At 44.5% G+C, this 26,886-nt stretch overlaps 1 protein-coding gene across 2 annotated transcripts in view; it reads right to left on the bottom strand.

The window, feature by feature from the left end:
* The window catches only part of LTBP1 (latent transforming growth factor beta binding protein 1), a 445,454-nt gene that overhangs the window by 282,538 nt on the left and 136,030 nt on the right, over positions 1 to 26,886 (bottom strand). For both annotated transcript variants that reach the window (XM_062209234.1, XM_062209235.1), the window contains exon 4: positions 8,041 to 8,210. In XM_062209234.1, coding sequence (XP_062065218.1) covers positions 8,041 to 8,210 — 170 coding nt within the window. The remainder of the gene's footprint in view (positions 1 to 8,040; positions 8,211 to 26,886) is intronic.

The raw sequence follows: 26,886 nt of genomic DNA, 5'->3' as shown, positions 1-26,886 counted from the left end.
ATTCTATCTACAAATCACATTCCATCTGTTAAAAACGAGTTAAAAATTAAAATGAACTTTTTTAATTAAAAAAAAAACCCACATGGTTGGAAGAGGCATTTTACCTAGCATTTAGGATGCCAGTTAAGATGCCCACTGCCACACTGGAGTTCCCTACCCACCTCGAACTCCTGACTGTAGCTTCCGGACAGTGCACTCCCTGGGAGGGGGCAATGAAGGTTCAAGTGTTTGTGTTCCTGCCACACACATGGGAGACCAGCACTGAGTCCCCAGCTACCAGCTTTGGCCCAATGTAGTCCCTGATGTTGTGGGTATTTGAAGAGCAAACAGTGTGTGGACCACACATTCTGTTTCACAAATAAACAAGTTTAAAAAAAAAAAAAACACAACAACAACCAGGGGCCAGCACTGTGGCATAGCAAGAAAAGCCACGGCCAGTGCCGGCCCCCATATGAGCAATGGTTCGAGTCCTGGCTGCTCCACTTCTGATCCAGCTCCCTGGTGTGGCCTGGCAAGGCATGAAGATGGCCCAAGGCCTTGGGCCCTTGCACCCATGTGCAAGACCCAGAAGCAGCTCCCAGTTTCAGCTCCAGCTGTCGTGGCCAATTGGGGAGTGAACCAGCAGATGGAAGACATCTCTCTCTCTCTCTCTCTCTGCCTCTCCTTCTCTCTGTGCAACTCTGACTTTCAAATAAATAAATCTTTTTTTTAAAAAAGCATATTTTGCCTTGAACGTCCTACATATGTAAGACTTGACAAATATTTAAATATAATCAGATTTTGACTTTGTACTCACCTAAGTTAGAGCTAGTGGCCCCTTTTTTCAAAGAATAAGATTGTCTGGACAACTATTAATTCATACTTTAGATCCTAACTTAAACATGAAGTATATATACAAGACTTTTTAAAGACAAATAATGTGCCAGCATTATAACATAACATTGAATTCACGCATACAAAGTACTGAATGCAGTGGTTGGCACAGAAAAGTGCTAAATAACTAGACGTTGGAGCCAGCATAGTATCTTTAGTAGGGACAAATAAGCCTGTGTTCAACTTTTCTAACTACCTGACCCTCAGTGACAAGAATACAATTCACAATTCCTTCAACAGGTTTTTGAACTCAGAATCTATGTTCTCAATGTAGACTAAGGTGTGGTTTGCAAACTGGGATCTCGGACAAGAAATATTATGAATCACTTTCTCTGCTAAGAGTCTTGGAAGAACTCCTTTAAAGAAAGGCATCTAATTTTGCTGCATTTCCATGTTCAAGACATGGCCCAGCACGCCTGGTACATATTTAGACAATACTGCATTGTGGCTACCAGAAAACATGACTAATGGGAGGTAAAGGGATTTCAAGAGTCGTGTTGAGAAGGATCCCCCATCAACAGTCACTCATGAACTGAAACCAAAAGTCCTCCACTCCACACCAGCAAGGGTCCCTGAGGCCAACTCAGAGTGCTTCTGTTAACATCCCTCTGGGGACTCAGGCCTGATGATGACAGCACACCAGGCCCTCCTGACCCCTAGCGTTCCAGGGATCACAGGGAACTGATGGAACTGACCCACTCACCCCTCTCTCCATCTGCCACCCCATCCCAAGCTTTCTGAGAAGGGAGAGGGAGCAGAGGGCGTACAGAAGTCAGAGCCATAAGGGAATGAAGAGAAGATGTCAACAGCTGGGTTTACTCTCTCTGGAAGGCAGTCTTGGGTGCCCTGTGTAATCGGGACATGCAGCTGTTAGAGAGCAGCGTAGAAACAGAGCACACATGAGCTGGGGATGCGCGCTCTGGCAGGTGAGAGGGTGTGAGAGCGAGGCTGTGCACAGCAACAAGCAAGACGCAAGCACCACAGGAACGGACGAACAGCAGCCACGTAAGCCAGAGCGCACGGAGCCTGGGCACCCATTTCAGCAACCGGAAGTACGTGAAGAACCTCCAGCACCTTCAGTGAGCATTCTGAGAGGGATCTTCACAGAGCTTATTTGAAAGTGCATACGGTTATTAAAACATCTGCATTAATTTAAAAAAAAGTCTTGTACCAAAAGAAATATTGCTTAATTCCATTTTTTTTTCCAGGAGCTTTCTGAAATATCCCTATATGTTACCCATCCCCAGCCCTTTCCAGAAATGCTGCTGAATGTCATACTTAAAAGACAGATGCTCCTGGCTGCTTCAGTTTTTTCTTCTGTACCAAATTACTCACTGTTTAATTCTAATTTACAAGTTCCTTTCGACAGATGCTGATGCATCTAACTCAGGCCTCATCATCTGGGGAAGCTCTTCCACCAGGCTACCTTATAAAGAGCTGGCCAGCCTCGGACTGATTTTTCCAAGGCCAAGTACCTACCCGTTTTCTAGCTTGCTGTGGCCAGAAGGTGAGGCCACCTGGGACAGGTGTCTGATCACAACACTGTTATCTGCTCTCCTGGGATGAGGAGTGATCTGCCCCTCACTGTGGCCATTCCCTTTGGAATGGATATGGAGGACAAATCGCAGATAACAAGAGCTGGCAGCCAGCAGACCACACACTTGCCTTCTCAGGGTAGAAGGAACTGCAAAAACATCCAACGCCTCTCACAGCCTCCGCTCAGAGCTGGCAGACTTCAGCCCACCCTTGCTCCGTTGGTCCAAGCAAGTCATGTGGCCAAGCCCAAAGTCAGAGACAATGGGGTTGGAAAATCCACTAAACCCAGGAGGAAGAAATGGCAAGAGGGGTGATGGGAAAAAGAATTGTGTAGAAATCATGCCGCCTACCATTTTTATTATTCATTCGGTGATGATACAATGCAAGAAGAAAAAAGACACAGGTCAGAGACACATTCGTAACAAAAACATACCTGCCTCCTTCTTTCCCTATTAAAAACAAAGCAAAGCACACTGAATTACTCCTGCTTTATACATCTGCAGTTACACACACACACACACACACGTGCAACATTTTTTATTGATGAATAAAGGAAAAAATTATAAATCAAAAGATTTTGTTTGGAGGGAGGACGATCCTGTAGCCTTGTCAAGTAAAGCAGACGCCGACTTCAGGCCGGCTGCTCGGCGGAATGTAAGCTGCAGCGTGGGCGGACAGTCTGCCTCGCCGGACCCCAGTCAGGCGGACGCCGACGGGAGTGCACCTGCAGCCATTAAGGGGCGTTCATCCAACAAGGCGCACAGCTGCGGGTGCGAGCTTCCAGGCCTTGTGAGGAGAGAGCACTCAATCCCACACAAGAAGCTGGGCAGCCGGCAACTGCAGGCAGCCCTGGCCACCACCCTCTCACCTGCTCCACACAGGCTTGGCCTCTTTCACCACAGATATCTGAGTCTGTTTCTGGGACACAGGGGCTTTGAATAATCATGTTTTCCACAAAAGCAACCACTGCCTATTGCAAATGTGTAAGCGAGGACTTTCAAAGAGCAAATTTGTGTGGTGCCGTCAGGGCTTCGAGACTCAGAAGTGTACAGATTAAATGAGTTTTTCGGCCTCGGATCACATTCACAACCAACATCCAAATTAAGAACAAAACATTACTAGTACCCAAATAGCGCTCACTATTCTTCCTTTATGGATAGGAAACCAAAAAGACATTTTAGCAATGCACACACATAGATAACTGGTTGAACATGTGGGTGTATATATACACACACATTTCACAGTTTAGACTTTGCCTGAAGAATTACTGAACTATAACCACACTGCAATTACCTCTTACAGAAGAAACTTCTCCTCCTACCCAGACCTGTGTTCATTCCTGTCTCCTTTGTATGGGAACAAAGAAGAATTCAGGCAACCGTGTTTCAGTTTAGGTACTTTTCAATTTCAACTTTAAAGGGGCAAAAATACTTTTAAATAAACAATGCAGAAGTAAAATCACAGACAGCCATAGCAAAGTCTTCAGAAATAAGCATGGGGCAGGCATTTGACACAGCACCCACGTTGCCACTTCGGATGCCTACATCCTATACTACAGTGCTCGAGTCCCAGCTCTGCTCTGGATTCCAGCTTCCTGCTAATGTGCATCCCTGGGAGGCGGCAGGTGACTGTTCAAGTTCTTGTGCCCCTGCCACCTACGTGGGAGATCGGGAATCAGTTCCTGGTCCCTGGCTTCAGTCTGGCCCAACCCTAGTGTTGCAGGCTTCTGGGAAATGAACCAGTAGATGATATCTGTATCTATATCTATATCTATATCTATATCTATATCTATATCTATCTTTCTCTCAAATACAAATTTTTTGATAAAGAAATGTCACATAAAATACTGATCCTTCCCTTAAAAAGGGACAGATTCACTAAAAGACAACTGTTTTCAATGTGAAGGGGGCCCTTGTGTAAGGAGACGAACTCATGAGATGACAAAGCAGGCTACTTCAATTCCCTTGGGAACATCCCACAAGCAGTACTTCGTACAGTCTTGTTTATTGTGAATCAAAGCTATCATTTTAACTCTAACAATGACTAATTCCCTAGGAATTGTGTTCCCATTCAGAAGTAAAAAATCTAGCAAAAGCCCTCCATTTCTGCCAAGCAAATTCTAAGGCTAAGTAGGCACCATCTCTTTTCTTTTTCTTATGCAGGTTTTTCTCCTCCCAATCTGTTGCTTTGTAGTTTCCCCTGTGCAAACTGTCAATTTGTGCCCATTTTCTCCCAGGGTGTGTGTGTGTGTGTGTGTGTGTGAGAGAGAGAGAGTGATTCTAGAATATTCTGGAGCCATACTAAAGATCAATTTTGTAGTAACTTCAATTCAATCTCAACACCCAGAAATATCCTTGAGTTTGCTCCTCTGTTATGAAATCTTAGGCTTTGAGATTAAAACTTCTCTCTGCACTAAAAGCTGCCCACAGAGGAATTTAAACTTAGCAAACTGTTCTCACAAGTAGGTTTTCCTTCACTGTTGTCATATTACTGAGTAAGCTTCGTAAAAGTGTTCATAGTCTATCCACATCTACCATTTCCCAGCTACCTTAAACTTTGTGTGGCCACACACATTCATATCCACATACCTTCTTGATCAAACAGCTGTTGGATGAAACACCACGCCCTACTTCCTGCCTCACGGAGGCACAGCGCCCATGACAAGACTACTGAAGTTGTAGCCTATGTTTTGCTTCATTAAACTCATCACCCCCAAGCCCAGGCCCTTTCTGGCTTATTCTGATCACTGCTCTTTTCTTTTGCCAAGTATCAATACCAATTCATTTATCTGGGCTTGTACAACCGCTACTCTTCCTAATGTGAACTGATTACGTTATATAGCACAGAGCTCTGGGCATACATCATCATCACCTCTTGCAAGCTATCAACAGAAATCTACCAACTAATAATTTGTTCCTTCAGACTACCCCCTTTATCACAAATCCCTCTTCAAGGGGGAAAATGGCACCTGTTCTTTACCAACCTAAGTGTTTTCTGTAGTCCTATAGAGCTATTCAAAGGAAATGGTCAGTGAACTGCTTTGACACACACCAACCTTTCAATTTCATCCCAAGACCTATCATATCCAGCTAATAGTATTGTCAATTTTTTGTACACATTCAGAACCATCTGCTTCTGTTTGACCTTCAAATCTTTCAGCAGAATGAAAAATTCATTTGTTGGCATTTGGTATCTCCTATACATGTGAAAATAAAGTATACTGAGAGCTCCTACTTTTCCTCAAACTTCCATTATTGACTTTTCCTTGCTTTCTGCTGCACATAGGTTTCCTCGGAGCCTCCACTCGTGGCTAATGCAGAATGGCCAGCAGAGAGACAGAACACTTTTAGTTCCTTCCTATTGCTTGTACCTACTTTCCACTTTGAATCTCCCTATTGTCATTCTCACTCAATTTTGCTACTTCCATATTCAGTTTTTTAAACATTTATTTATTTGAAAGTCAGAGTTACACAGAGAGAAGGAGAGGCAGAGAGAGAGGGAGGGAGGGAGGGAGGAGAGGTCTTCCATCTGCTGGTTCACTCCCCAATTTGCCACAACGGCTGGAGCTGCACCGATCTGAAGCCAGGATCCAGGAGCCTCATACAAGTCTACCATATAGGTACAGGGGCCCAAGGACTTGGGCCATCTTCTCTTGCTTTCCCAGGCCTTAGCAGAGTGCTGAATCAGAAGTGGAACAGCCAGGACTCAAACCAGCGCCCATATGGGACGTTGGCACTGCAGGTAGCGGCTTTACCCACTACGCCACAGCACTGCCCCAATTTTTGCTATTCTTAATGGCCCTGCCAAATTACCTTTTATAAAAACTTTCCAGTTGGCCCTCCAGCTCTCAGTAGGGCTCTTGCTCAGCAAAAATAGCATTTTTCCCTTCCTATCCTTCAATATGTCTGTTTCAGTTCATTTCTGGGCCTCATTTCAGACAAAAGCCACCTTTTGAGAGAATTTAAGCTGAAAACTTCACCATTATGGTAATGCATTGGTCTACATCCCTTTATTAGCACCACACTAGTAAGAAAATACATTTAACCAGAATGAGTAGGAAACTTATAGGTGATACAGATCCTAGATTTAGCTTCACATTCTTTTAAAATATAATTTAATCCTCCAGGTTGAGAGTTTGAAATACACACACACACACACACACAGTGGAAATTTTAACAGAAAGCATCAATAATCAAAGCTACAGTCTAGTGTCCAGTCTTAACACCCGTGACTCTCCAATCATCTCTTCGGTACACAAAGTAGCTCAGAATTCTCTCCCCCATCAGTATAATCAAACTTTGAAAAATGTCCTTCTCATCACACTCTATTTTCAGAGAACTTCTAAAGAAGGTATCCTGGACATGAGACTAAGACCCCAAGGAAAACGAGAAGCACCTCTCTCTGACGTATCTTTTAAATTAGTATTAGAAAAATTTAGACACTCAAGGGATATTCACATTGAGAAAAAAACAAACAAACAAACAACGGGTTAAGTACTTAAAGGCTCTGAAACAGAAACTGAAGGAGATCTGTCTTCTTTAATGAATGACCTGGAAGAAACCTTGCTTAGGGGCAAGGAGATGATCTAATGATTGTTCTAGGTGCCCAGGGCTCGCTCTCCACATCATCTCAGTAAACCACACTAACTCTTGCCACCCGAGCATTCCAATAGACAAAACAGGGATGTTCAAACCTGCCATTAGATATTGTTTGTTAAATAACCAATTCGGGGGAAGAATCCATCACATTCAGTTAGGTATAGAAACTGAGAGGTGGAAGAGACATAGGGAATCACATCCACACAGATACGGACTTCCAAGGTGTCCAACGGTAGTAAAAACTGTCTTAGCACTTGATGTTCGTTTTGGTGCTCAAAGACAGTCCTTCTGCACCTCACCTCTGGCCTTCTCCTTTCAATACTGAGGCACAAGCCATCCGTCCCGGGGGTGCAGAGCAGGAAGCCACGGGAAGGGGAGAGTAGGTCTCTCGCTCACCTTTGAATGCTCTGTGCCTCACAGATGCTGCCAGCAGACACTCTGATATCGCAACGACAAATCCTCACATTTCCGCCCTTGGGGCCAGGGCTTGTTCTTGCATTGCCCACACAGCGAGGCATTAACCAAGCTGGCCACTGATTCAACACTTCCTTACAAATTCAGAGTAAATTCTGCCACACCAGCTGCTCGATGTGCTAAAAAACTAGGTGGACCTTACAACACGAAAATAGCCACTGTAGGTGAACCTCAGAGAGCAGCCCAGGACACTGCGGCCATTTCCCAAGGAATGGATCTTGGCGAGCTGACCAAAGAAAATATTTTATCAATGTAAACATGTCAGACACACGACTATACCCCAACTTTGAGCAAATACGTCTCAGAAATGGAGCCATCGCATAGAACTGAATTACACGCAGGTCGCTTCAGATTTCTTTCTAAAATCCAGGAGAACTGTCTTATCTCAGAAGGCAAGCACACTAAATACCACCTGCCTGGCTATGGCAGAACCGATGTGGGTTCCCTCAATGACTCTTGCATTTTGTCTGCTGTGGCACAGTAAACCCATCTAGACCAAATAAAGTGCTTCTACCCTGTGACACCGAAGCAAGAAAATGGTTGACTGGACCATACTCACACTGAAAAGGAGCCACGGCTGGATCCGGCCCGTATCTCAAAGGGAAGGAGCCTTCAGTGGACTGTTCTCCGGAAATCATCTTCTGGGCTGGAAAGTACTTGGGCTGGAGCACATACTCCGGGCTCTGGCCTCGATGCATCACCACGTTCTGTGAGGACAGCGGCGCCACGCTGGCAAGAAAGAGAGTGCACATAAGGAACTTTTAAAAGAGAGCTAAGAGGAAAGAAGGAGAAATGCATGGGGCCGGCACTGTGGCACAGAGGGGTTAGGTGCTGCCTGGGACAACAACATCCCATACCAGGGCGCTGCTGCAAGTCCCTGCTGCTCCACTTGCAACCCAGCCCTCTGTCGATGCATCCTGGGGGCCAGCAGATGACGACCCAGGTGCCTGGTTTCCTACAGCCCATGTGAGAGACCCAGATGGAGTTTGGGCTCCTGGCCTCAGCCTGGCCTATCCAAAATGGATCTCTCTCTCTCTCTCTCTCTCTCTCTCTCTCTGCCTTTCAAGTAGATGAAAATAAATACTTATTAAAAAAAGCAATCAGTTAAACCATAAAGGAGCATTCATTCTATACAAGAGTCATTTTTTTTCCAAATACCATAGCTGAGCACTCATGATGTGTAAGGAACCAACAGCTTACCCTTGGAGATCTCCAGGTAAAAGGGACCTGCCTGTTGAATCAAGAAGCATGAGGATAAGTTGGTTATCACAGGAGCATTACCAGGCGGCTCAGAGCACAGCTTTCGTAAGCACTCATGCAAAGCACACTGCACTTATGAGCGTAAGAAGAAAGCGAAGACACACACACACCAGAAGGGACATACAAGGGGTTTTCAACAAGTTCATGGAAAAGGCCTGTTATGAAAACACTACACAGAGATCTCAAAAATTCCTGACCCAAGTAAACTTATCTTTTCATTTCACTTTTCCATGATCTTTCTGAAGCTCCCTAGATGTAACTAAGTGGGCAGCACTGGAAATGGGAAGGGGAGACATGAGAAGGAACAGCACAGGAAGGGGGTTTCCGGCTTCACCAGTTACCCCAAATCATCCATGACCAATTAGGGCCAGCACGGTCCAGTGGGGCTTTCCAGAACTGCTTAGCACTCGCTGGAGGGTTAGTTCATGAACGTCTGTGAGCCCAGCTTTCCTAATCTGAAACATAGAATCTCTGCCACACAGAGCTAAGAAGAAAAACCAAGCTTGTCAGAAGATGAATGTGTGAGACTCAAAATGAATAATTTTAACTCCCTCTTGAAATATCAACTATGATGATGCCTTAGAGATATACTTATTTAATGCTGTCATCTCATAATGATTAAACTGTGCTGTTCAGGTTAAATGTTTTATAATTACTAGTTTCTAAGAATACAAGAACAAGAAGAACAATTAATCCTAATCTGATTATCTTTCCAATGGCGTGAGTCAAGACCTCCAGGGACTTCTAACCGTAATTACAACCCTTCATCCTCCTGGCCCAGAGCTTTATTTATTGTGACAGTTCTCTTCCACTGCACGTAACATGTACTTTCAAATAATAAACCTTTACCCACATTCAATCATTCCCTGGGGGACAGAAAGGAAACCATCAGTTACGTAAGACGAATAACTCACAAGAATATACAGAAAACATATCAACTAATTTGAAATATGCAAAAGAGCTCCTGGGAGTTTAGGACAGTGCATTGTAGCAGTAAACCGAGCTTAGAGAAGGAAATCTACTCCCTAGCATAAGCTGACCCTACTGAGACACCATCTGAGTAAGGGGAAGACATGAGGGGCCCTACAGCAGGTCAGTGCAAAAGGTAAACGGTGAAACCACCCGACACACCACACCCTGCATCTCATCAAAAGCACAATTTTGCATGAACTCAGTCTGCTAGATCCATTCTAGCTGGGCAGATGAAGGAGCCAGGCCTGGGACAAGGTGTACCTGAGGCATTCAGCAAGAGAAGAGGCTCAGATTAGGTGTTTTCCTCCTAACCACTGGTCTCAGTTTATCACTTGAGACCCTGCGGTCTCAGGAAAGCCTGGAAAATCCATCATGGGCTTCGATCTCCCCATATGCAGCATCACGCAAGGACATTCCCTTTGTCGCCAGAATAACGACTCAATTACTAAAGCCTAAGGCTTAACACGATAAACACTGTTGTTTTCATGATGTAAGTGTTGTTTTGAACTTCAAGTATGTTTGGTTGGGATGGAGCAGACAGTGAACAGCTGGGCACATCTGGTGTTGCCTGATTAGGAACCACAAGTCTGTTCTCAGCCACGGGTGAAGAGGAGCCTCCTTCTCGTCCCATAGGCCATGCTGTCACTTTGTCATTACCCTGCTGGGACTCCCTGGGAGACAGACAGCCCAGCATTCGAAGAGACCCTGGGCTGCCACAAGTGGCCACTGCCCTGACCAGCACCCATAAGGGGAGCCTGTGGGTATGCCTAGCACTTGAGCTGTTCCCAACTATCCCCTCTGAATCAACAGAGTGGAAATAGCAACAAACGAGCCAAACACTATGTACATGTGGGCTCCTTTCCCCTAAACATAACTGACAGGAAACAAACGTCTAAGACCAAGCCCTACCAGGTCTAGAACTGAAGTGACAACCCTAGGCGGCACTCACTCACAGATATTAATACTAGGGGCGAGAATCGTGGTACAGAGGGTTAAGCCTCGGCCTGCAAGGCTGGCATCCCATATGAGCTCCAGTTCAACTTCCAGATGCTCCACTTCCAATCCAGGTCCCTGTTAATGCACCTGGGAAAGGAGGGAAAGATGGCCCAAGTGCTTGGGCCCCTGCCACCCATGGGGGAGACCAGGTTAGAGTTCTAAAGTCCTGGCTTCCATCTGGTCATTGCAGCCAATTGAGGAGTGAATCAGCAGATGGACAATCTCTATCTCAATCTCTCTCTCTTCCTCTGTCACTCTGCCTTTCAAATAAATAAAATACATCTTAAAGATTTAGTACTGATGGGCCAGCGCTAACTGTGGTGCAGTGGGTTAACGCCCTGGCCTGAACGTCGGCATTTCATATGGGCACTGGTTCTAGTCCCGGCTGCTCCTCTTCTAGTCCAGCTCTCTGCTGTGGCCTGGGATAGCAGTAGAAGATGGCCCAAGTCCTTGGGCCCCTGCACCTGTGTGGGAGACCCGGAAGAAGCTCCTGGCTCCAGATCGGTGCAGCTCTGGCCGTTGCAGCCATCTGGGGAGTGAAACATTGGGTGGAAGACCTCTCTCTCTCTCTCTCTCTCTCTCTCTCTCTGCCTCTCTGCCTCTCTGCCTCTCTGCCTCTCTGCCTCTCTGCCTCTCTGCCTCTCTGCCTCTCTGCCTCTCCTTTCTCTGTGTAACTCCAACTTTCAAATAAATAAATAAATCTTTAAAAAAAAAAAAGATTTAGTACTGAGGCCATACAACTGTAAGTACTCCCCAAGTTATAAACACATTGTAAACCTGAGGTTATACAGGTGCCCCATGTCTTTACTGCCTCCCTGTTTTCCACACTGACAAGGGCGTAAGCACAGAGGCTCTACAGCCAACAGATCCAGACCAAAGCCTACAGCCCCATGGAGAAAACCAACAAAAGTCAAAGGCAGACACAGCTGTGGAAGCAGAAGAACCTGTCCCACACCCATCCTACAAGTAGGTATGAAGTCTGATCAACTACCTTCCTCCATCATGGTGGATGTCATCTTTGCGTCCCACATCATTAAGGCAAATTCGACTCTGGACCACCTCACAGCCACACAAATGCACATGCCAGCTCTGCCTTCTTCCCTTCTCTTTTCCCCAAGTATTTCAGGAAAATCTCTATTGAGATTTTATTCTCCCTTATTGCCTCTCAGAAAAAACACACTATCACAAGTGAATGCCAGATTAGTCACAGCAACGCAACTGTCATTCTTAATGCAAGGGGGAGCAGGGTACTAAAATTGAAGAGAAAGTCAGATTTAAAATGAAAACCAGGAGGCCAGGGTTATGGCACAGTGGGTTAAGGTGCTGCCTGAGACATCAGTATCCCTATCAGAGCACCGGTTCAAGACCCAACTCCTCTGCTTCCATTCCATCTCCCTGCTAATGTGCCTTGAAACACAGAAGATGGCAGCCAAAGCACTTGGGCCCCTGCTACCCACGTAGGAGACTCAGAGTTCCAAGTTCCTGGCTCTGGCCTGGCCGACATAGCTATTGCATCCATTGGAGGAGTAAACCAGCAAAGGGAAGATCTCTCCCTCCCTGTTTCTGTTGCTTCGCCTTTCAAACAAATATATAAATCTTTTTTTAAAAATGAAAAGTGTATGGTCTCTAGCTCAAGATGATTGAGGGAAATCCTGCATCTCTCTTACCTCCCAAGATATCCTTAAAATTTTATGTAAAGAATAAAAAGATGAAAGTCCAGAGTTGATATTTGGTTATTATGTAATAGTACAGCCACAGTAGTTGTTTAAAACGTGTAAATACTGTGTACTCTTGAAGAACACCTGCCCCAAGCCCCTAGCGCCTCTCTTCTGGCAGATCTCCTACCCCACCTGTGGGATGTCCCCTCAGTCCCATAACAGGAATTTAATGTTCAGCAGAGCTGGAGAACTATGGATGGGTCCCTGCTCCAACATTGCTTCTGCCTGATCAGTATCTATGACGCACATGTTCCTAATTGTGTTTTTACACCCTCCATTAGTAAACACGCAAGAGACATTTTAACAAATCTGATTCAAAGTGACTGTTGTAGCTGTGGAGGAAGCCACCTTATAAAATAGTATTTTTCTAATTTCTTTTACTTCAATCCTCAGTAAGAAGTGGAAGTGCATTTTACATGGCAATCCAGTCCATATCTACACAAAAAAATAAAAACGTATTTTATATAACTAAAACAAGTTTTACCAAACACTATTTACCCTTACTATGTGTAGGACATCAGGATATTTCATCATTTAATCTGTTTTTAATTTTTTAAATAGAGCTTTGAACCACTATATTTATTGCAATGTTTCATGACTCCCTAATGAGTAGCAACCAGTAGCTTAAGGACCCTGGTCAGAAGCTACTCCGAGGACATGGACAGGAAGAAATCTTCCCTGGGGACCACAGAGGTAATGGATTCATAGACCAGATAAAACAAAGGGTGATAATGCGAAGTAAGGCTCAACACTGGTGTCTTAATTGAAGGCCAGCACGCACGTGAAGATGACTACTCTCCGACTGTACCAAGCAGACCATCCATCTAGAAGTCAAATCTGTAGCCCCTCCAGGAAAAAAGGAGTTTAAAACAGGATAATGATTCAGGAGAGAAGGAGGGGGAAAGGCAGTCATTGGAACAGCCAATAAGATTTAGATTTTGGAGACACACAACTATACGGTGACAAATACCAATGGTAAAGGAAAAAGGGGGCATCTATTCAAGTGTGGGGTCCAGGAACCTTCTCCTTCAAGAGCTGTTGGCACTGAACAAAGAGGAAATGAAGAAATCCACACACCCTACTGGCTTTCCACGAGTGGTAGCTCCATAGAAAAAAGTGTTGTACCAGCGAGCAGCAACCCATACTACCAACTCTGGTCATACGAATGCACAGAACTGTATGGAGGAGGCTGGGACATTCTGGAAGGAGAAGAGGAGTACAGACTTGGAAGGTTACTCATCTTAACAAACATGAAGGGGGGCCAGCGCTGTGGTACAGCAGGTAAAGCCGCCGCCTGCAGGGCCAGCATCCCACGTGGGTGCCAGTTTGAGTCCCAGCTACTCCACTTCCAATCCAGCTCTCTGCTATGGCCTGGGAAAGTAGCGCAAGATGGCCCAAGTGCTTAGGCCCCTGCAACCACAGGGGAGACCCGGAAGAGGCTACTGGCTCTGGATTGGCACAGCTCGTGTCGTTGCCGCCAATTGGGGAGTGAACCAGTGGATGGAATCTCAATTTCTCTCTCTGTCTCTCTCTCTCTCTGTCTCTCTGTGTCTCTCTCTCTCTCTGTCTCTCTGTGTCTCTCTCTCTCTGTCTCTCTGTGTGTCTCTCTCTGTCTCTCTGTGTCTCTCTCTCTGTCTCTCTGTGTCTCTCTCTCTCTCTGTCTCTCTGTGTCTCTCTCTCTCTCTGTCTCTCTGTGTCTCTCTCTCTCTCTGTCTCTCTGTGTCTCTCTCTCTCTCTGTCTCTCTCTCTCTCTGTCTCTCTCTCTCTCTCTGTCTCTCTGTGTCTCTCTCTCTCTCTGTCTCTCTGTGTCTCTCTCTCTCTCTGTCTCTCTGTGTCTCTCTCTCTCTCTGTCTCTCTCTCTCTCTGTCTCTCTCTCTCTGTCTCTCTCTCTCTCTGTCTCTCTCTGTCTCTGTCTCTCTCTGTCTCTCTCTCTCTCTGTCTCTCTCTCTCTCTGTCTCTCTCTCTCTCTGTCTCTCTCTCTCTCTGTCTCTCTCTCTCTCTGTCTCTCTCTCTCTCTGTCTCTCTCTCTCTCTGTCTCTCTCTCTCTCTGTCTCTCTCTCTCTCTGTCTCTCTCTCTCTCTGTCTCTCTGTCTCTCTCTCTGTCTCTCTCTCTCTGTCTCTCTCTGTCTCTCTCTCTCTGTCTCTCTCTCTCTGTCTCTCTCTCTCTCTCTGTCTCTCTCTCTCTGTCTCTCTCTCTCTGTCTCTCTCTCTCTCTGTCTCTCTCTCTCTCTCTGTCTCTCTCTCTCTCTCTGTCTCTCTCTGCCTTTCCTTCTTTCTCTGTGTAAATCTTTTTAAAAAAATAATGATGAAGGGTCATGAGATAACATTCACGACCTTGACAGACAAAGTTGATACAAGAAACCGAAGCTTAAATGTGCTGTTTAGTTCAGAGATGGGGGAAATAAATGACAAACACACAATGACATTGGGATGAAGGCCAGTGACAAGTGGTAAAGTAAATAAACTATCTTGGCTTTCTAAGTCAAGAAATTTTTAGACCACATCTAAAGTGAATCAAGAAGTGGTTGTGTGGAGGTGACGACTACAACAGCTTCTAGGACTGGAAGGTTAAGGGAGCGAGTAGAAGGGACCAAAGGGAAGCACCTCCAAGACTCCAGAGACACCTGAAGGCTTCAAGCCTGGTTGACTGGAAGGATATTACTGGTTCAAGGCCAAGGGGAGAAGCAAGAGCAAAGAGGTGCATGGAATCCCAGCAGTCAGAAAGCCCAGTCTGTGAGGAAGGTGATTACGTGAGCTTCAGAAACAAACCCCGGACAGCTCTCCGGGGAGCAGTTAGGGACAGCCTCCAAGTGGATGAATAGTGAGGCTCCAAGAGGGGCCAACATCTGCAAAGGCAAAAACGTTTCTGGAAAAAAGAAAGGGAACATGGAACCTCACAGCCGTGCAGATATTCACACTGAGCAGTAGGGGCACACAGAGAAGACAGAGGGGGAAACTGAGACGAGGAAGACAGGAATCCTGTAGGTGCAGAAGGAAAGAACGCGCCTAGGAGGAAGGAGGGGAGAACACCAGCAAACTGCCACACAGAAGGCAGACACCCACAACTGGAACAGGCTCTGGGTTTGGTGCAAGGTGGCTGCAGCGCCAACAGTGTGGTGTCGGTAGCAGTGGGAGTTGAAATGTGACCATGCAAGGAGGAATCCTGCATGGGGAAGATGCTGTGACACATGGAAAGGAACACGAGACGCGGGCCAGAGGTTCGGGAGATGGCTGGTCGTCTAAGACTGAATCTATGGAAACCTCTGGATCTGTGTAAGCAGAGGGAAACAATTGCATAAAACGACTTTCCTTAGAAGAAAGGATTAGTCACACACTATTTACACTGCCGCCTTCCGAGTGGCAATCGTTGGCGCACAGAGCAACTAAACTTTTCCATATTTCCCCTAAAGCCATTATTTGACCTTTCGAGAGGGTGGGAGGGTCTGGCAAAGCACACAGACCTTTGCACTTAAGAAAAGGGCTTTGGACCTCACAGAAGGGAACCCCAGCAGGCCATGAAAAGCTTCCCCTAGAAGGCCGGCCTGACCGCATCTGACCCTCTCCCTGCGGTGAGCATCCTCAAGTTTACAGTCAGGAGTCAGAGAAAGCAGACCAGGGACGCAGGAGGAGGCACAGCGAGGTCACCTCGAATGTTCAGGGCTCGTTTCCCGGCACAAAACTCAAGTGACCATCTGCACCCTGGCTGCCTTCAAGTTGTTGAGATGCGTAGGCGAATGCTACTCCAAGGGAAGGGAGAGCACTGGAGCATTTGTTTAAAAACCAGCTAGAAAACGGTTTTGTGGAGAAAACCTCTTCCCCACCGAGCATTCAGGACAAGATGCACTTGGGAAATGACAAGGAAAAATTGAGCAGATGCCATGTGGCAGCATCTCTCTCTCTCTCTCTCTCACACACACACACACACACACACCACATAAAGGGGCTAAGTACGCATGGCCCAAGAGCAATCCATACAGACTTACCTATCAGGTCACAAGAGAATTAGGGAGCTAAAAGGCTGCAATGAACAAAAGATAGCACAGCCAGTAATCAAGCAAAAATAAGGGAGAACGGAAGGATGCCAAAATCAATAGTGAAAGTAGAATGAAACGAGCACGCTCAGAGCCCTGAGAACGGCAGGATGGTGACCACCACGCTGAAAATAAACGCATTAGGGAGAGCCTATAAGAAACTGGCCTTAGGTGTCCAATAGATGAAAGAAACAGAAAGAATTAAGATATTAAAATCATGAAAGGCAGATGAGGGGGGAAAAGAATATTGAAAATAAAGAAATTTTAGTAGTTGTCATTAATAAACATGGCCAACACCACCAAATAGTTTTGGGATTAACTTTCCTTTACCAGTGGTTCTAACCCAAAGGGTGAATTTGCCCCATAGGGACATTTGGCAATGCCTGAAGGTATTTTTAAGCATCAAAATTGGAAGATGCCCTGCTGACAGGGAAGTTGCTGGACACCCTAGTGTGCACAGGACAGCCCCCCACAAGACGTAAGTAGCCAGCCCACAATGTCCAAAGCCATGCTTTTACATGTGGCACTGTCAATCATCTTCATCTAATAGACACTTACAGACACTCTACCCAATAGCAGCACAAGTACAAACAGAGTCTTGACCAAGACAGAGCATATTCTGGGCCATATAACAAGTTTCAACAAATTTTAAAGGGCCTGATAAAATGTGTTCTATGGCCATAATAGAATTCCGTTAGACAGTAACAAAAATCTCTGGAAAATCCCCAAATGTTTGGAAACTAAGTATCACACTTCAAAATAACCAATGAATCAGAGAAGAAATCATAAGGATAACTAGAATTTCTGAACTGACTGAAATTAAAAAAAAAAAAAAATCAACCTATCCCAACTTTAAGGATCCCCTTAATCAATACCAGTGGGTAAAGGGAAGTTCTATACACCTGTGTTAGGAAAAACAGAAAAGCCTCAAATCACTCAGCTCCCACATAAAACTAAGAGGGAAAAAAATGAAAATGAGAACCAAAATATGCAGAAGAAATAAAGATCCAAGCAGAAATCAATGAAACCAAAAACAAAAACAAAAAAAAAAAAAATTTAAAAAGAACCAAAGGCTCTTAAGAAAAATATCAAGAATAAGAGAAGCGACATCCCTACCAACAACGATATCAAAAGGTCTAATGAACCAATCTGAAGGTGCCACCTTTAGTTAATTTTGTGTGTCAGCCTAGGTTTTTTGGTATGAGATCAACACTCAAACTGGTACATTTTTATGGAAGCCAATCTGCTTACTCAATCTGGTGGACCAGCCAAACAAATGAAACCTTGATGTTGTTCATGGGGACCAGCAACCTTGAGTCTCCCTCTGCCACCAGGCTTCAGGGTGAAATCACTAAAACTTTGAACTGAATAAATTACTTAATAAGTAACTATTGAAGAAAATGTCAATAACTAAAGTTCTTAGTTTAAAAAAAAAAAAAAAAGAGCTGCTACATTGGGTTATTTGGGATAGCTTCCCTGAACCCAAATTAAAAAGGAATTTCAAGGGCAGGAGTTTAGCCTAGTAGTCAAGACTCCAACATCCCACATCAGAATGTGTGGGCTCAATAACTCAACTCGGGCTGCTGACTCCAGCTTCCTGCTAACGCAGACCCTGGCTGGCAGTAAGTGATGCCTCAAATAGTTGGATCTCTGCCACCCATGTGGGAGACCTGGACTGGGTTCCCAGCTCCTGGCTTTGGCTCCAGCCAGGGACATAGCAGGCATCTGGGGAATGAACCACTGGGCAGGAGCTCTGTCTTTCGTTGATGCCAACTCTAGAGTAGTCAGCCAGGTATGTAGTTCTAACCCCCATATTGCTACTTCAGATTTTTGTTTCCTTCCTGCATTCTAATGCTCTTCACCTTGTCAGCTGCTCCTTAAGCCACAATATGAGATTTCAGCCTCTGTAGCCTTAATATGTTAGTTTCGCCAATAATCCTGTGAGGACTTAACATCCGGTTTGTCAAATGTGGGAACAGCCTCTCTCCTCTCATCCACTGACCTGGAAAGCCTTTTATACTTCATTTTGTTCGAGTCTTTACATTACTTCAGCTATTGTATTTGTAATTACAGACAATTTTAGTACATTTTTCATCACACATCAACATTCCTGGATTCTGGCTCTGGGTGGTAACTTTATGCATTCCTTCTCATTACTTGTGAACAGAGGAGATTAAACAGTGTGGGAACATGTTGAAGAGACTGGTCTTCCACAATTTTCCCTCTTTCTAGCCAGCATTTCCCTTACACTAAGCACTGAGAGAGAGGTGCTCAAAGAGCAAGGACAAATACAATGGGTAGGAGGATCCAAATGCACACTCTCCAAGACAGGACATCCTGATGGCATGCAGTACTCAAGACGGAGGCAGAATAAACCACATTAAGTAAGACCTGGGAAATTCAAACCATACTTCTGCCTCTGTGCTATGGTTTGACTATGATTTTACAACCCAATTCATGCCGATGTTCAAATCCAAAATTCAAACGTTAATGGTACTAGGATAGAAATTTAATCCGTTTATGGAGTTTAGGAGGTGTACCTAGTGGGAGGTCCTTAGGTCATTGGAATGTGTGCCCTTTGGCAGATAATTCTCACACGAGACCACTGATTATAAAAGACTGAGTTGAACCCAGCCTCTCTCTCTCCTTCTCTCCCCCCAGATCTTCACGTGAGCTTCTCCACAAATGCTCTACTATTATCTCCAGTGATCTCATTAGAGGCCAATCAGTGGTGTTATCCAATCTTGGACTTGAAGTCCTAGATCCATGAGCCAAATAAACTTCTTGATTCCTAAGTAGCTTGTCTTGGGCATTTCATTGTAACAGGAAGCTGACAAGGACAATGTGCCAATGAATTTTTGATAGCCCTCACTCAAATGTTACCAAATTCCCCCAAGCATGGCTTCCCTAATTATGAAGTATAGAACTCTCTAGATGACCTCAGAAGTCCCCAGCCTTCAGAGGTAAACCAGCACACCAAGAATTGTAGCCTGTAGTGCCAAACTGCTCTCCAATCACACTAAAGAAAATTCCATGTGAAATCTTTGAACAGATACCTACATGTATATTATGTTAAAGTAGGAAGAACGCATCTCAGGGTTTTACTTTCCTACATTCAAGCTAAACAAAATAAACTAAATAAAAAGGAAAAATTCTTTCAACTTTTAAGGTGAATGTAATAAACTCTGTTTTTCCCAAATGGCCTTGTTTTTTTCTATTACAATTGCTGCTAAACTAGGTCACCTAAGTAATAAATATTGAAAGCATTCAACCAAATTCAAACATCTGTTCCAATCCTCTTTCAGGGCTTGATCCAGCTGAAACAAAATATCCACTGCCCTACAGGACCTGCAAGATCTTGCAGCACTATTGGAAATGTGGAAATTTTTTTTTTCCCTGAAACCCAACACATATCTGGTGGAAGAAAAAAAAATATGGCTTTTCCAATATGTCTAGAGTGCTAAGAGTACAAAGCTGTATGATAAACAGCAAAACCAAAATCAAGCACTCTTCCCATCACAGATATTCCTATCCTAGGACAGCTGGGCTCAGATTCAAACTCCAGTTGGGTGTGGATGCAGTGTAAGGCCCAGCTTGACAGTTCTGTTCAGAGATGGTGAGGGCGATGCCTCCCCGGCTTCCATACACATTAGCAGAGCCTTATTCTCAGTCCGTTTCCTACGCTGCATTGAAACATCTAAGAACATAACTCAAATTTGACTTTGAAAAAAATATATTGACTTTTTAAAAATGGGTTGTCCTGGGGGCTGACATTGTGGTGTGGATGGTAAAGCCACCATCTATGACACCATCATCCCATATGGGCACCGGTTCATGTCCCAGCTGCTCCATTTCCAAGTCAGCTCCCTGCTAATGGCCTGGGAAAAGCAGCAGAAAATGGCCCAAGTGTTTGGACCCCTGATACCCACGCAGGAGACCTGGACGGAGCTCCTGGCTTCAGAATGGCCCAGCAATGGCTGTTGTGGACACCTGATGATGGAAGACCTCTCTTCCTCTTCCTCCCTCCCTCTTTCTCTAACTCCGACTTTCAGGTAAATAAATAAATCTTAAAAACAAACCAAAAAAAGACACTCTGGGGACTGGGCTGTGGAGTACAGGTTGCTGCTGCCTGCAACTCCAGCATTCCATCTAAGCACCAGTTGGGTCCCAGTTGCTCCACTTCTGAGAAAGCAGAAGATGGCCCAAAGGCTTGGGTCCCCGTGACCCAGGTGGGAGACCTGGATGGAGACCCAGGTTCCTGGCTTCATGCTGGCCCAGCCCCAGCTGTTCAGGCCATTTGGGGAATGAACCAGCAGATGGAAGATGATTCTTTCTCTTTCTCTTGCCTTGTGTGTGTGTGTGTGTGTAACTCTGCCTTTCAAATAAGTAAATAAATCTTTTTTAAAAATATACTACCAATAAAGTTAATAGCTAAATGATAGATTATAAAGTATCTGCAGGGCTGGCACTGTGGTGTAGCAGGTAAAGCTGCCACCTACAGAGCCAGCATCCCATATGGGTACTGGTTCGAGACCCAGCTACTCTATTTCCAATCCAGCTCTCTGCTATGGCCTGGGAAAACGGTAGCAGATGGCCCAAGTCCTTGAGCCCCTGCACCCAGAGGAGGCTCCTGGCTTCATATCAGCACAGCTCCAGCTCCTGCAGCCATTTGGGGAGTGAACCAGTGGATGGAAGACCTCTCTCTCTCTCTGCCTCTGCATCTCTGTAACTCTGCCTTTCAAATAATAAATATTTTTTAAAAAATAAAAAGTATCTGCAATACACGTGGAAATTAATAAGGACATTCAATACAGAAGCATCTTACAAACTGCTAATAAAAAAAGTCAGTAACTCAATGGAAACCCACCAAAAAAATCCAATCAGAAAGTGGACAAATAAGATAGATACATTATTTAATGAAGAATAAATTCAAATGACCATGATCTATAAAAAGATGTCCAGGGGCCAGCGTTGTAGCTTAGCAGGGAAGCTGCCACCTGCAATGCTGGCATCCCAAATGGGCATGGGTTCTCATGGCTTCGTGCCACAGCTGTTCCACCTCTGATCCTACTCCCTGCTTATGGTCTAGGAAAAGCTATGGAAAGTGGCCCAAGTGTTTGGGTCCCTGCTCCCACAGAGGAAACCTGGATGAAGCTCATCTCTTGGCTTTGGCCTGGTCCAGCCACGGCTGTTGTGGGGAGTGAATCAGTAGATGAAGACATCTGTATCTCCCTCCCTCTCTGTAACTCTTTCAGATAAATAAATAACTTAAAAAGTCCAAAGTTATCAGTATTCAGGAAAATCTAAACTTAACAAGATTATATTTTGCAAGTTAGCAAAATTAGAAGAAAAAACTATCACAGGGATATAAAGGAAGAAGTATATTTTTAGAGATCCCTGGTAGAAATATGAATTGTAACATACTTTGGAAATCAATCTAGGAAAACTTAAATTTAAAAAGTACATATCCAGGCCGGTGCCGTGCCTTAACAGGCTAATCCTCTGCCTTGCGGTGCCAGCACACCGGGTTCTAGTCCCGGTTGGGGTGCCGGATTCTAGCCCGGTTGCCCCTCTTCCAGGCCAGCTCTCTGCTATGGCCCGGGAAGGCAGTGGAGGATGGCCCAAGTCCTTGGGCCCTGTACCCCATGGGAGACCAGGAGAAGCACCTGGCTCCTGGCTTCGGATCAGCGCGATGCGTCGGCCGCAGCGGCCATTGGAGGGTGAACCAACGGCAAAAAGGAAGACCTTTCTCTCTCTCTCTCTCTCACTATCCACTCTGTCTGTTTAAAAAAAAAAAAAAGGGCCGGCGCCGTGGCTTAACAGCTAATCCTCTGCCTTGCGGCACCGGCACATCGGGTTCTAGTCCCGGTTGGGGTGCCGGATTCTAGCCCGGTTGCCCCTCTTCCAGGCCAGCTCTCTGCTGTGGCCAGGGAGTGCAGTGGAGGATGGCCCAAGTCCTTGGGCCATGCACCCGCATGGGAGACCAGAAGAAGTACCTGGCTCCTGGCTTTGGATCAGTGCGGTGTGCTGGCTGCAGCATGTTGGCCGCGGCGGCCATTGGAGGGTGAACCAACGGCAAAAAGGAAGACCTTTCTCTCTGTCTCTCCCTCACTATCCATTCTGCCTGTCAAAAAAAAAAAAAAAAAAGAAGTATATATCCAGTGTCCTACTAATCACATTCTTCATAATTTACTTCAAAGAAATACAAGTCTAGTATGTAAGGCTATATATTTAACCTGTGAGAAAATCAAGGTATTTCAATGTTTACATACTATATCTACTTTTATTAAGCAATGAAAATGTTAAACAAAATTACACAATAGAAAAATACATAAAGTTATGCACCAATTAATATTAGCTATTTGTGAAGGAGAGTAATAACAAGAAGCTAAAAAGTTAAGATGGAGGCCAACACCGCAGCTCACTAGGCTAATCCTCTGCCTGCGGCACCGGCACCCCGGGTTCTAGTCCCGGTCGGGGCGCCGGATTCTGTTCCGATTGCTCCTCTTCCAGTCCAGCTCTTTGCTGTGGCCCAGGAGTGCAGTGGAGGATGGCCCAAGTGCTTGGGCCCTGCACCCGCATGAGAGACTGGCTCCTGGCTTCAGGATCAGCACAGTGCGCCGGCCGCAGCGGCCATTGGAAGGTGAACCAATGGCAAAGGAAAACCTTTCTCCCTGTCTCTCTAACTGTCCACTCTGCCTGTCAAAATAAAAAAAAAAAGTTAAGACGGAAAGATGTCTGTTTTCTAAAAAGCACATGATATTCCAACTATGTAAAATTACATATGTATTTCACAAATAGATGCATAAACAGATTATCAGAAACAAAATAATAATTCTGCTACATCCCACCTTGTTGTCACTACAGTCATCTTGGAACTAGGAGATGTACCCAAAGGATACCAAATATAATGCTAGGACCCAAGAGGAAAATACTAGAACGTTCAACACCTATTATGTTTACTTGTATTTATCTCATCCACTCTCTTGTCTATTTTTAGGGTGTTTTATAATATAATATATTAGCTATTTATATAGGGTGTGCATTTAAGCATTTTGCTGATATACAAATGGAGTTAAAAACTTTAGAGACCATGGTGGATACATTTCAACAGAATATATTTTAACACCAGGATCCCCCCAAGAAACTTTTGATCACTTATAGATTCATACTTCTATAGGGTCTATAGACAAATCTTAATCTATGAAACAGCTCCAACCACTGCTTCTACCAAGATTGAATTATCAGTTTATTCCTTCTGCCTACCTCTTCCAACCCTATCGCCCAAGTTATCAAAACAAGACCTCTCAGAAGTTAAAAACAATTCTTTGTTCCTGCTGTTACTTTCTGACCCTCTAATTATGTGATCAATCTATACCCATCACTGCCACTTCCTTTTCATTCTCATACAATGTGATTTTTATACCATCATCTACCAAATCTTTTTTCCCTCTACTAATCCTATGATAATAATGCTGAGAACAAAATATAAGACATTTTAAAAAATTGTCTGAAAACTCCAATGTATCATAAAACTGCCTCCAATGATCCTCTTGTCATTTTTCTAAGAACAGTTAACAGACTGACAGATATCAGCATCCTTGAGATTGCTACAGCACGGGATGCAAAATTCTTCAACATGGAAACACCACATCTACATATACTATAAGCCTCACCCTACTCTGTTACACTGGGTCCCCATCTGGTGTCATTTTCCCTAAGCCTGAAGAATTTCCTTTAGAATTTCTTATTGGGGGCCGGAAACGCAGTGTAGTGGGTAAAGCTGCTACCTACAGTGCCAGCATCCCAAATGGGTGCCGGTTCAAGACTCGGCTGCTCCACTTCTGATCCAGCTCTCTGCTACGGCCTGGGAAAGCAGTAGAAGATGGCCCAACTCCTTGGGCCCCTGCACCCGCGTGGGAGATCTGGAAGAGGCTCCTGGCTCCGGATTGGCTCAACTCCTGCCGTTGCGGCCAATTGTGGAATGAACCAATGGATGGAAGATTGCCCTCTCTCTCTCTCCCCCTCTCTCTTTCTCTCTGCCTCCTCTTCTCTCTGTGTGTAACTCTGACTCTCTGCCTCTCCTGCTCTAACACTTTCAAATAAATAAATTTAAAAAAAAAATAGAATTGCTTATTGTACAGATCTGCTACAACCAAACTCTCAATTTTCATTTTGATGAAAATATTTTTATCCTTCATTCTAATTTTATATAAGGTGAACAAATCTCATGTATTTAATATATACAAATTTAGGAGCATAACACTTGCCCACCCTATCCTCCCTTCCACCCATGCTCCCACCCTCACTCCTCCTTCCTTATTTTTTCTTTCAATCTTTACAATGGCATACTTAAAGTTTATTTCATAATTACAAGCTTAATCCTCTGTTTTTCAAATATTTTTCTTTAGATGCAGAATTCTGACAGCTTACTTTTTTTTAGTTGTCATTTCACCGTCTTATAACCTTACTGGTTCCCAATGAGAAGTGATCCATCATTTACATTTGTTTCAATGTACTTAATGTCACCCTACTGTTTGTTTAAAGATTGTCCCTTGTCCCTTGGATTCCCTTTTAGTCATCTCATTGTGGTCTGCTGAGCTTCGTGATCTGTCAGCTTGCTTTTCACCTAACCTGAAACACTGTCATTATTTTTTCAAACAGTTATCCTGCCACATCCTGTCTCCTCCTGCTCTCCAAGATTACAATTACTTATGTATTCGATTATAGTATCCTAACCGCAAGATTTTTTTTTTTAATCTGAATGATTTTTTTTTTCACATTGTGGTCTAGGCTGGGTAAATTCTATTTATCCATCATGAAGTCCATCAATCCTTTCGAACTTCCATTTAGGTTATTTTATGTTTCCTATTCAAATTCATCCATCTCTTTTTTTCATCCAGACTATATTTTCTCTCAAGTCCTTGAGCATATTCAAAGTAGTTGCTTTTAAAAAAGTTCTTCTGACTGCTTCTCAGTCATCTCAGGGTCGTTTTCTACTGATTGCTTTATCTCTTTACCCTGAGTCACTTGCTTTTCCTCTCATGATTGTTATTATGTATCAGATGTGATGAATATGACTCTGTGACAACTGAATCTTCTGGAGCATGTTTGCTTCCACCAGGAAGTTCCTTGACTGGATTCTTTCAGCTATCCAGCTGTTGTTTTTCATGGGAACCCTTGGAGTATCCCAAGGATCGGACATCAATTTCAGCAGAGTTTATACATAGATGTCTGGGTCTCCCTTCTAATAGCCAACCAACTCCCATCCATTTTCTATCTGTTTTTAATTGCTGTCTAGTACCTTCAAATGGTTGTCTGATCTTAAGAAGCTCCCCAATCTATGTTTTACAAACATGTTTCTGGGGAGGACATATGTTTGGCAGTTAAGATATCACTTGGTATCCCTGCATTCCATATGGGAATTGCTTAGTTCAAGTCCAGCTCTGTTCCCAAAGCCAGGTTATGCTACGTACATCTTGAGAGGCAGCAGTGATGGCTTAAGTAGTTGGGTTCCTCCCAACCAGGTCAGAGACTTGGATTGAGTTCCCAGCTCCAAGCTTTGGCCTGGCCCAGACCCAGCTATTACAGCTCTTTGGGTCTCTCCCCATCTTTCCCTTCATCTCAAATAAATAAAAATAAACAAACTTGTTTATTTCACTCAAGATGACAATTAGTTTACACTGATATTTATGGAATTCTGCTTTATAAAAGTACAGAATATTGGAGCCGGCACTGTGGCACAGCAGGTTAAAGCCCTGGCATGGGGCGCTGGCATCCCATATGGTTGCCAGTTCTAGTCCTGGCTGCTCCTCTTCCGAACCAGCTGTCTGCTATGGCCTGGGATAGCAGTAGATGTCCTAAGTCCTTGGGCCCCTGAACCCACATGGGAGATCCGGAAGAAGTTCCTGGCTCATGGCTATGGATCGGTGCAGCTCCGGCTGTTGTGGCCATTTGGGAGTGAATCAGCGGATGGACGATCTCTCTGTTTCTACCTCTCTCTGTAACTCTTTCAAATAAATAAAATAAATATTTAAAAAGTATAGAATAGAAACATTCCTTGCTGGGGTGGACATTATGGTACAACAGGTTCAGCTGCCACTTGGGATGCCCACATCCCATGTCAGAGTACAAGTTCAAGTCACAGCTACCACACTTCCAATCCAGCTTCTTGCTAATGTGCCTGGGAAAGCAGCAGATGATGGTCCAAGTTCTTGGGTCTCTGCCACTATTGTGAGAGAGCTGGAAGGAGTTCTGGATTCCTGGGTTCAGCCTGAGCCAGCCCCTCCTGTTGTGGCCATCTGGGGAGTGAACCAACAGATGGAAGATTTGTTTCTGTTCTTTCTCTCTCTCTCTCTCTCTCTCTCTCTCTCTCTCTCTCTCTCTGCCTTTCTAATTAGTAAATAAGTATTTTTAAATATTTACTTA

This window comes from Lepus europaeus, chromosome 13 (genome assembly GCF_033115175.1).
Source record: "Lepus europaeus isolate LE1 chromosome 13, mLepTim1.pri, whole genome shotgun sequence".
In the NCBI taxonomy this organism is placed as follows: Eukaryota; Metazoa; Chordata; class Mammalia; order Lagomorpha; family Leporidae; genus Lepus; species Lepus europaeus.
This window is presented reverse-complemented; position numbering and strand designations above follow the sequence as displayed.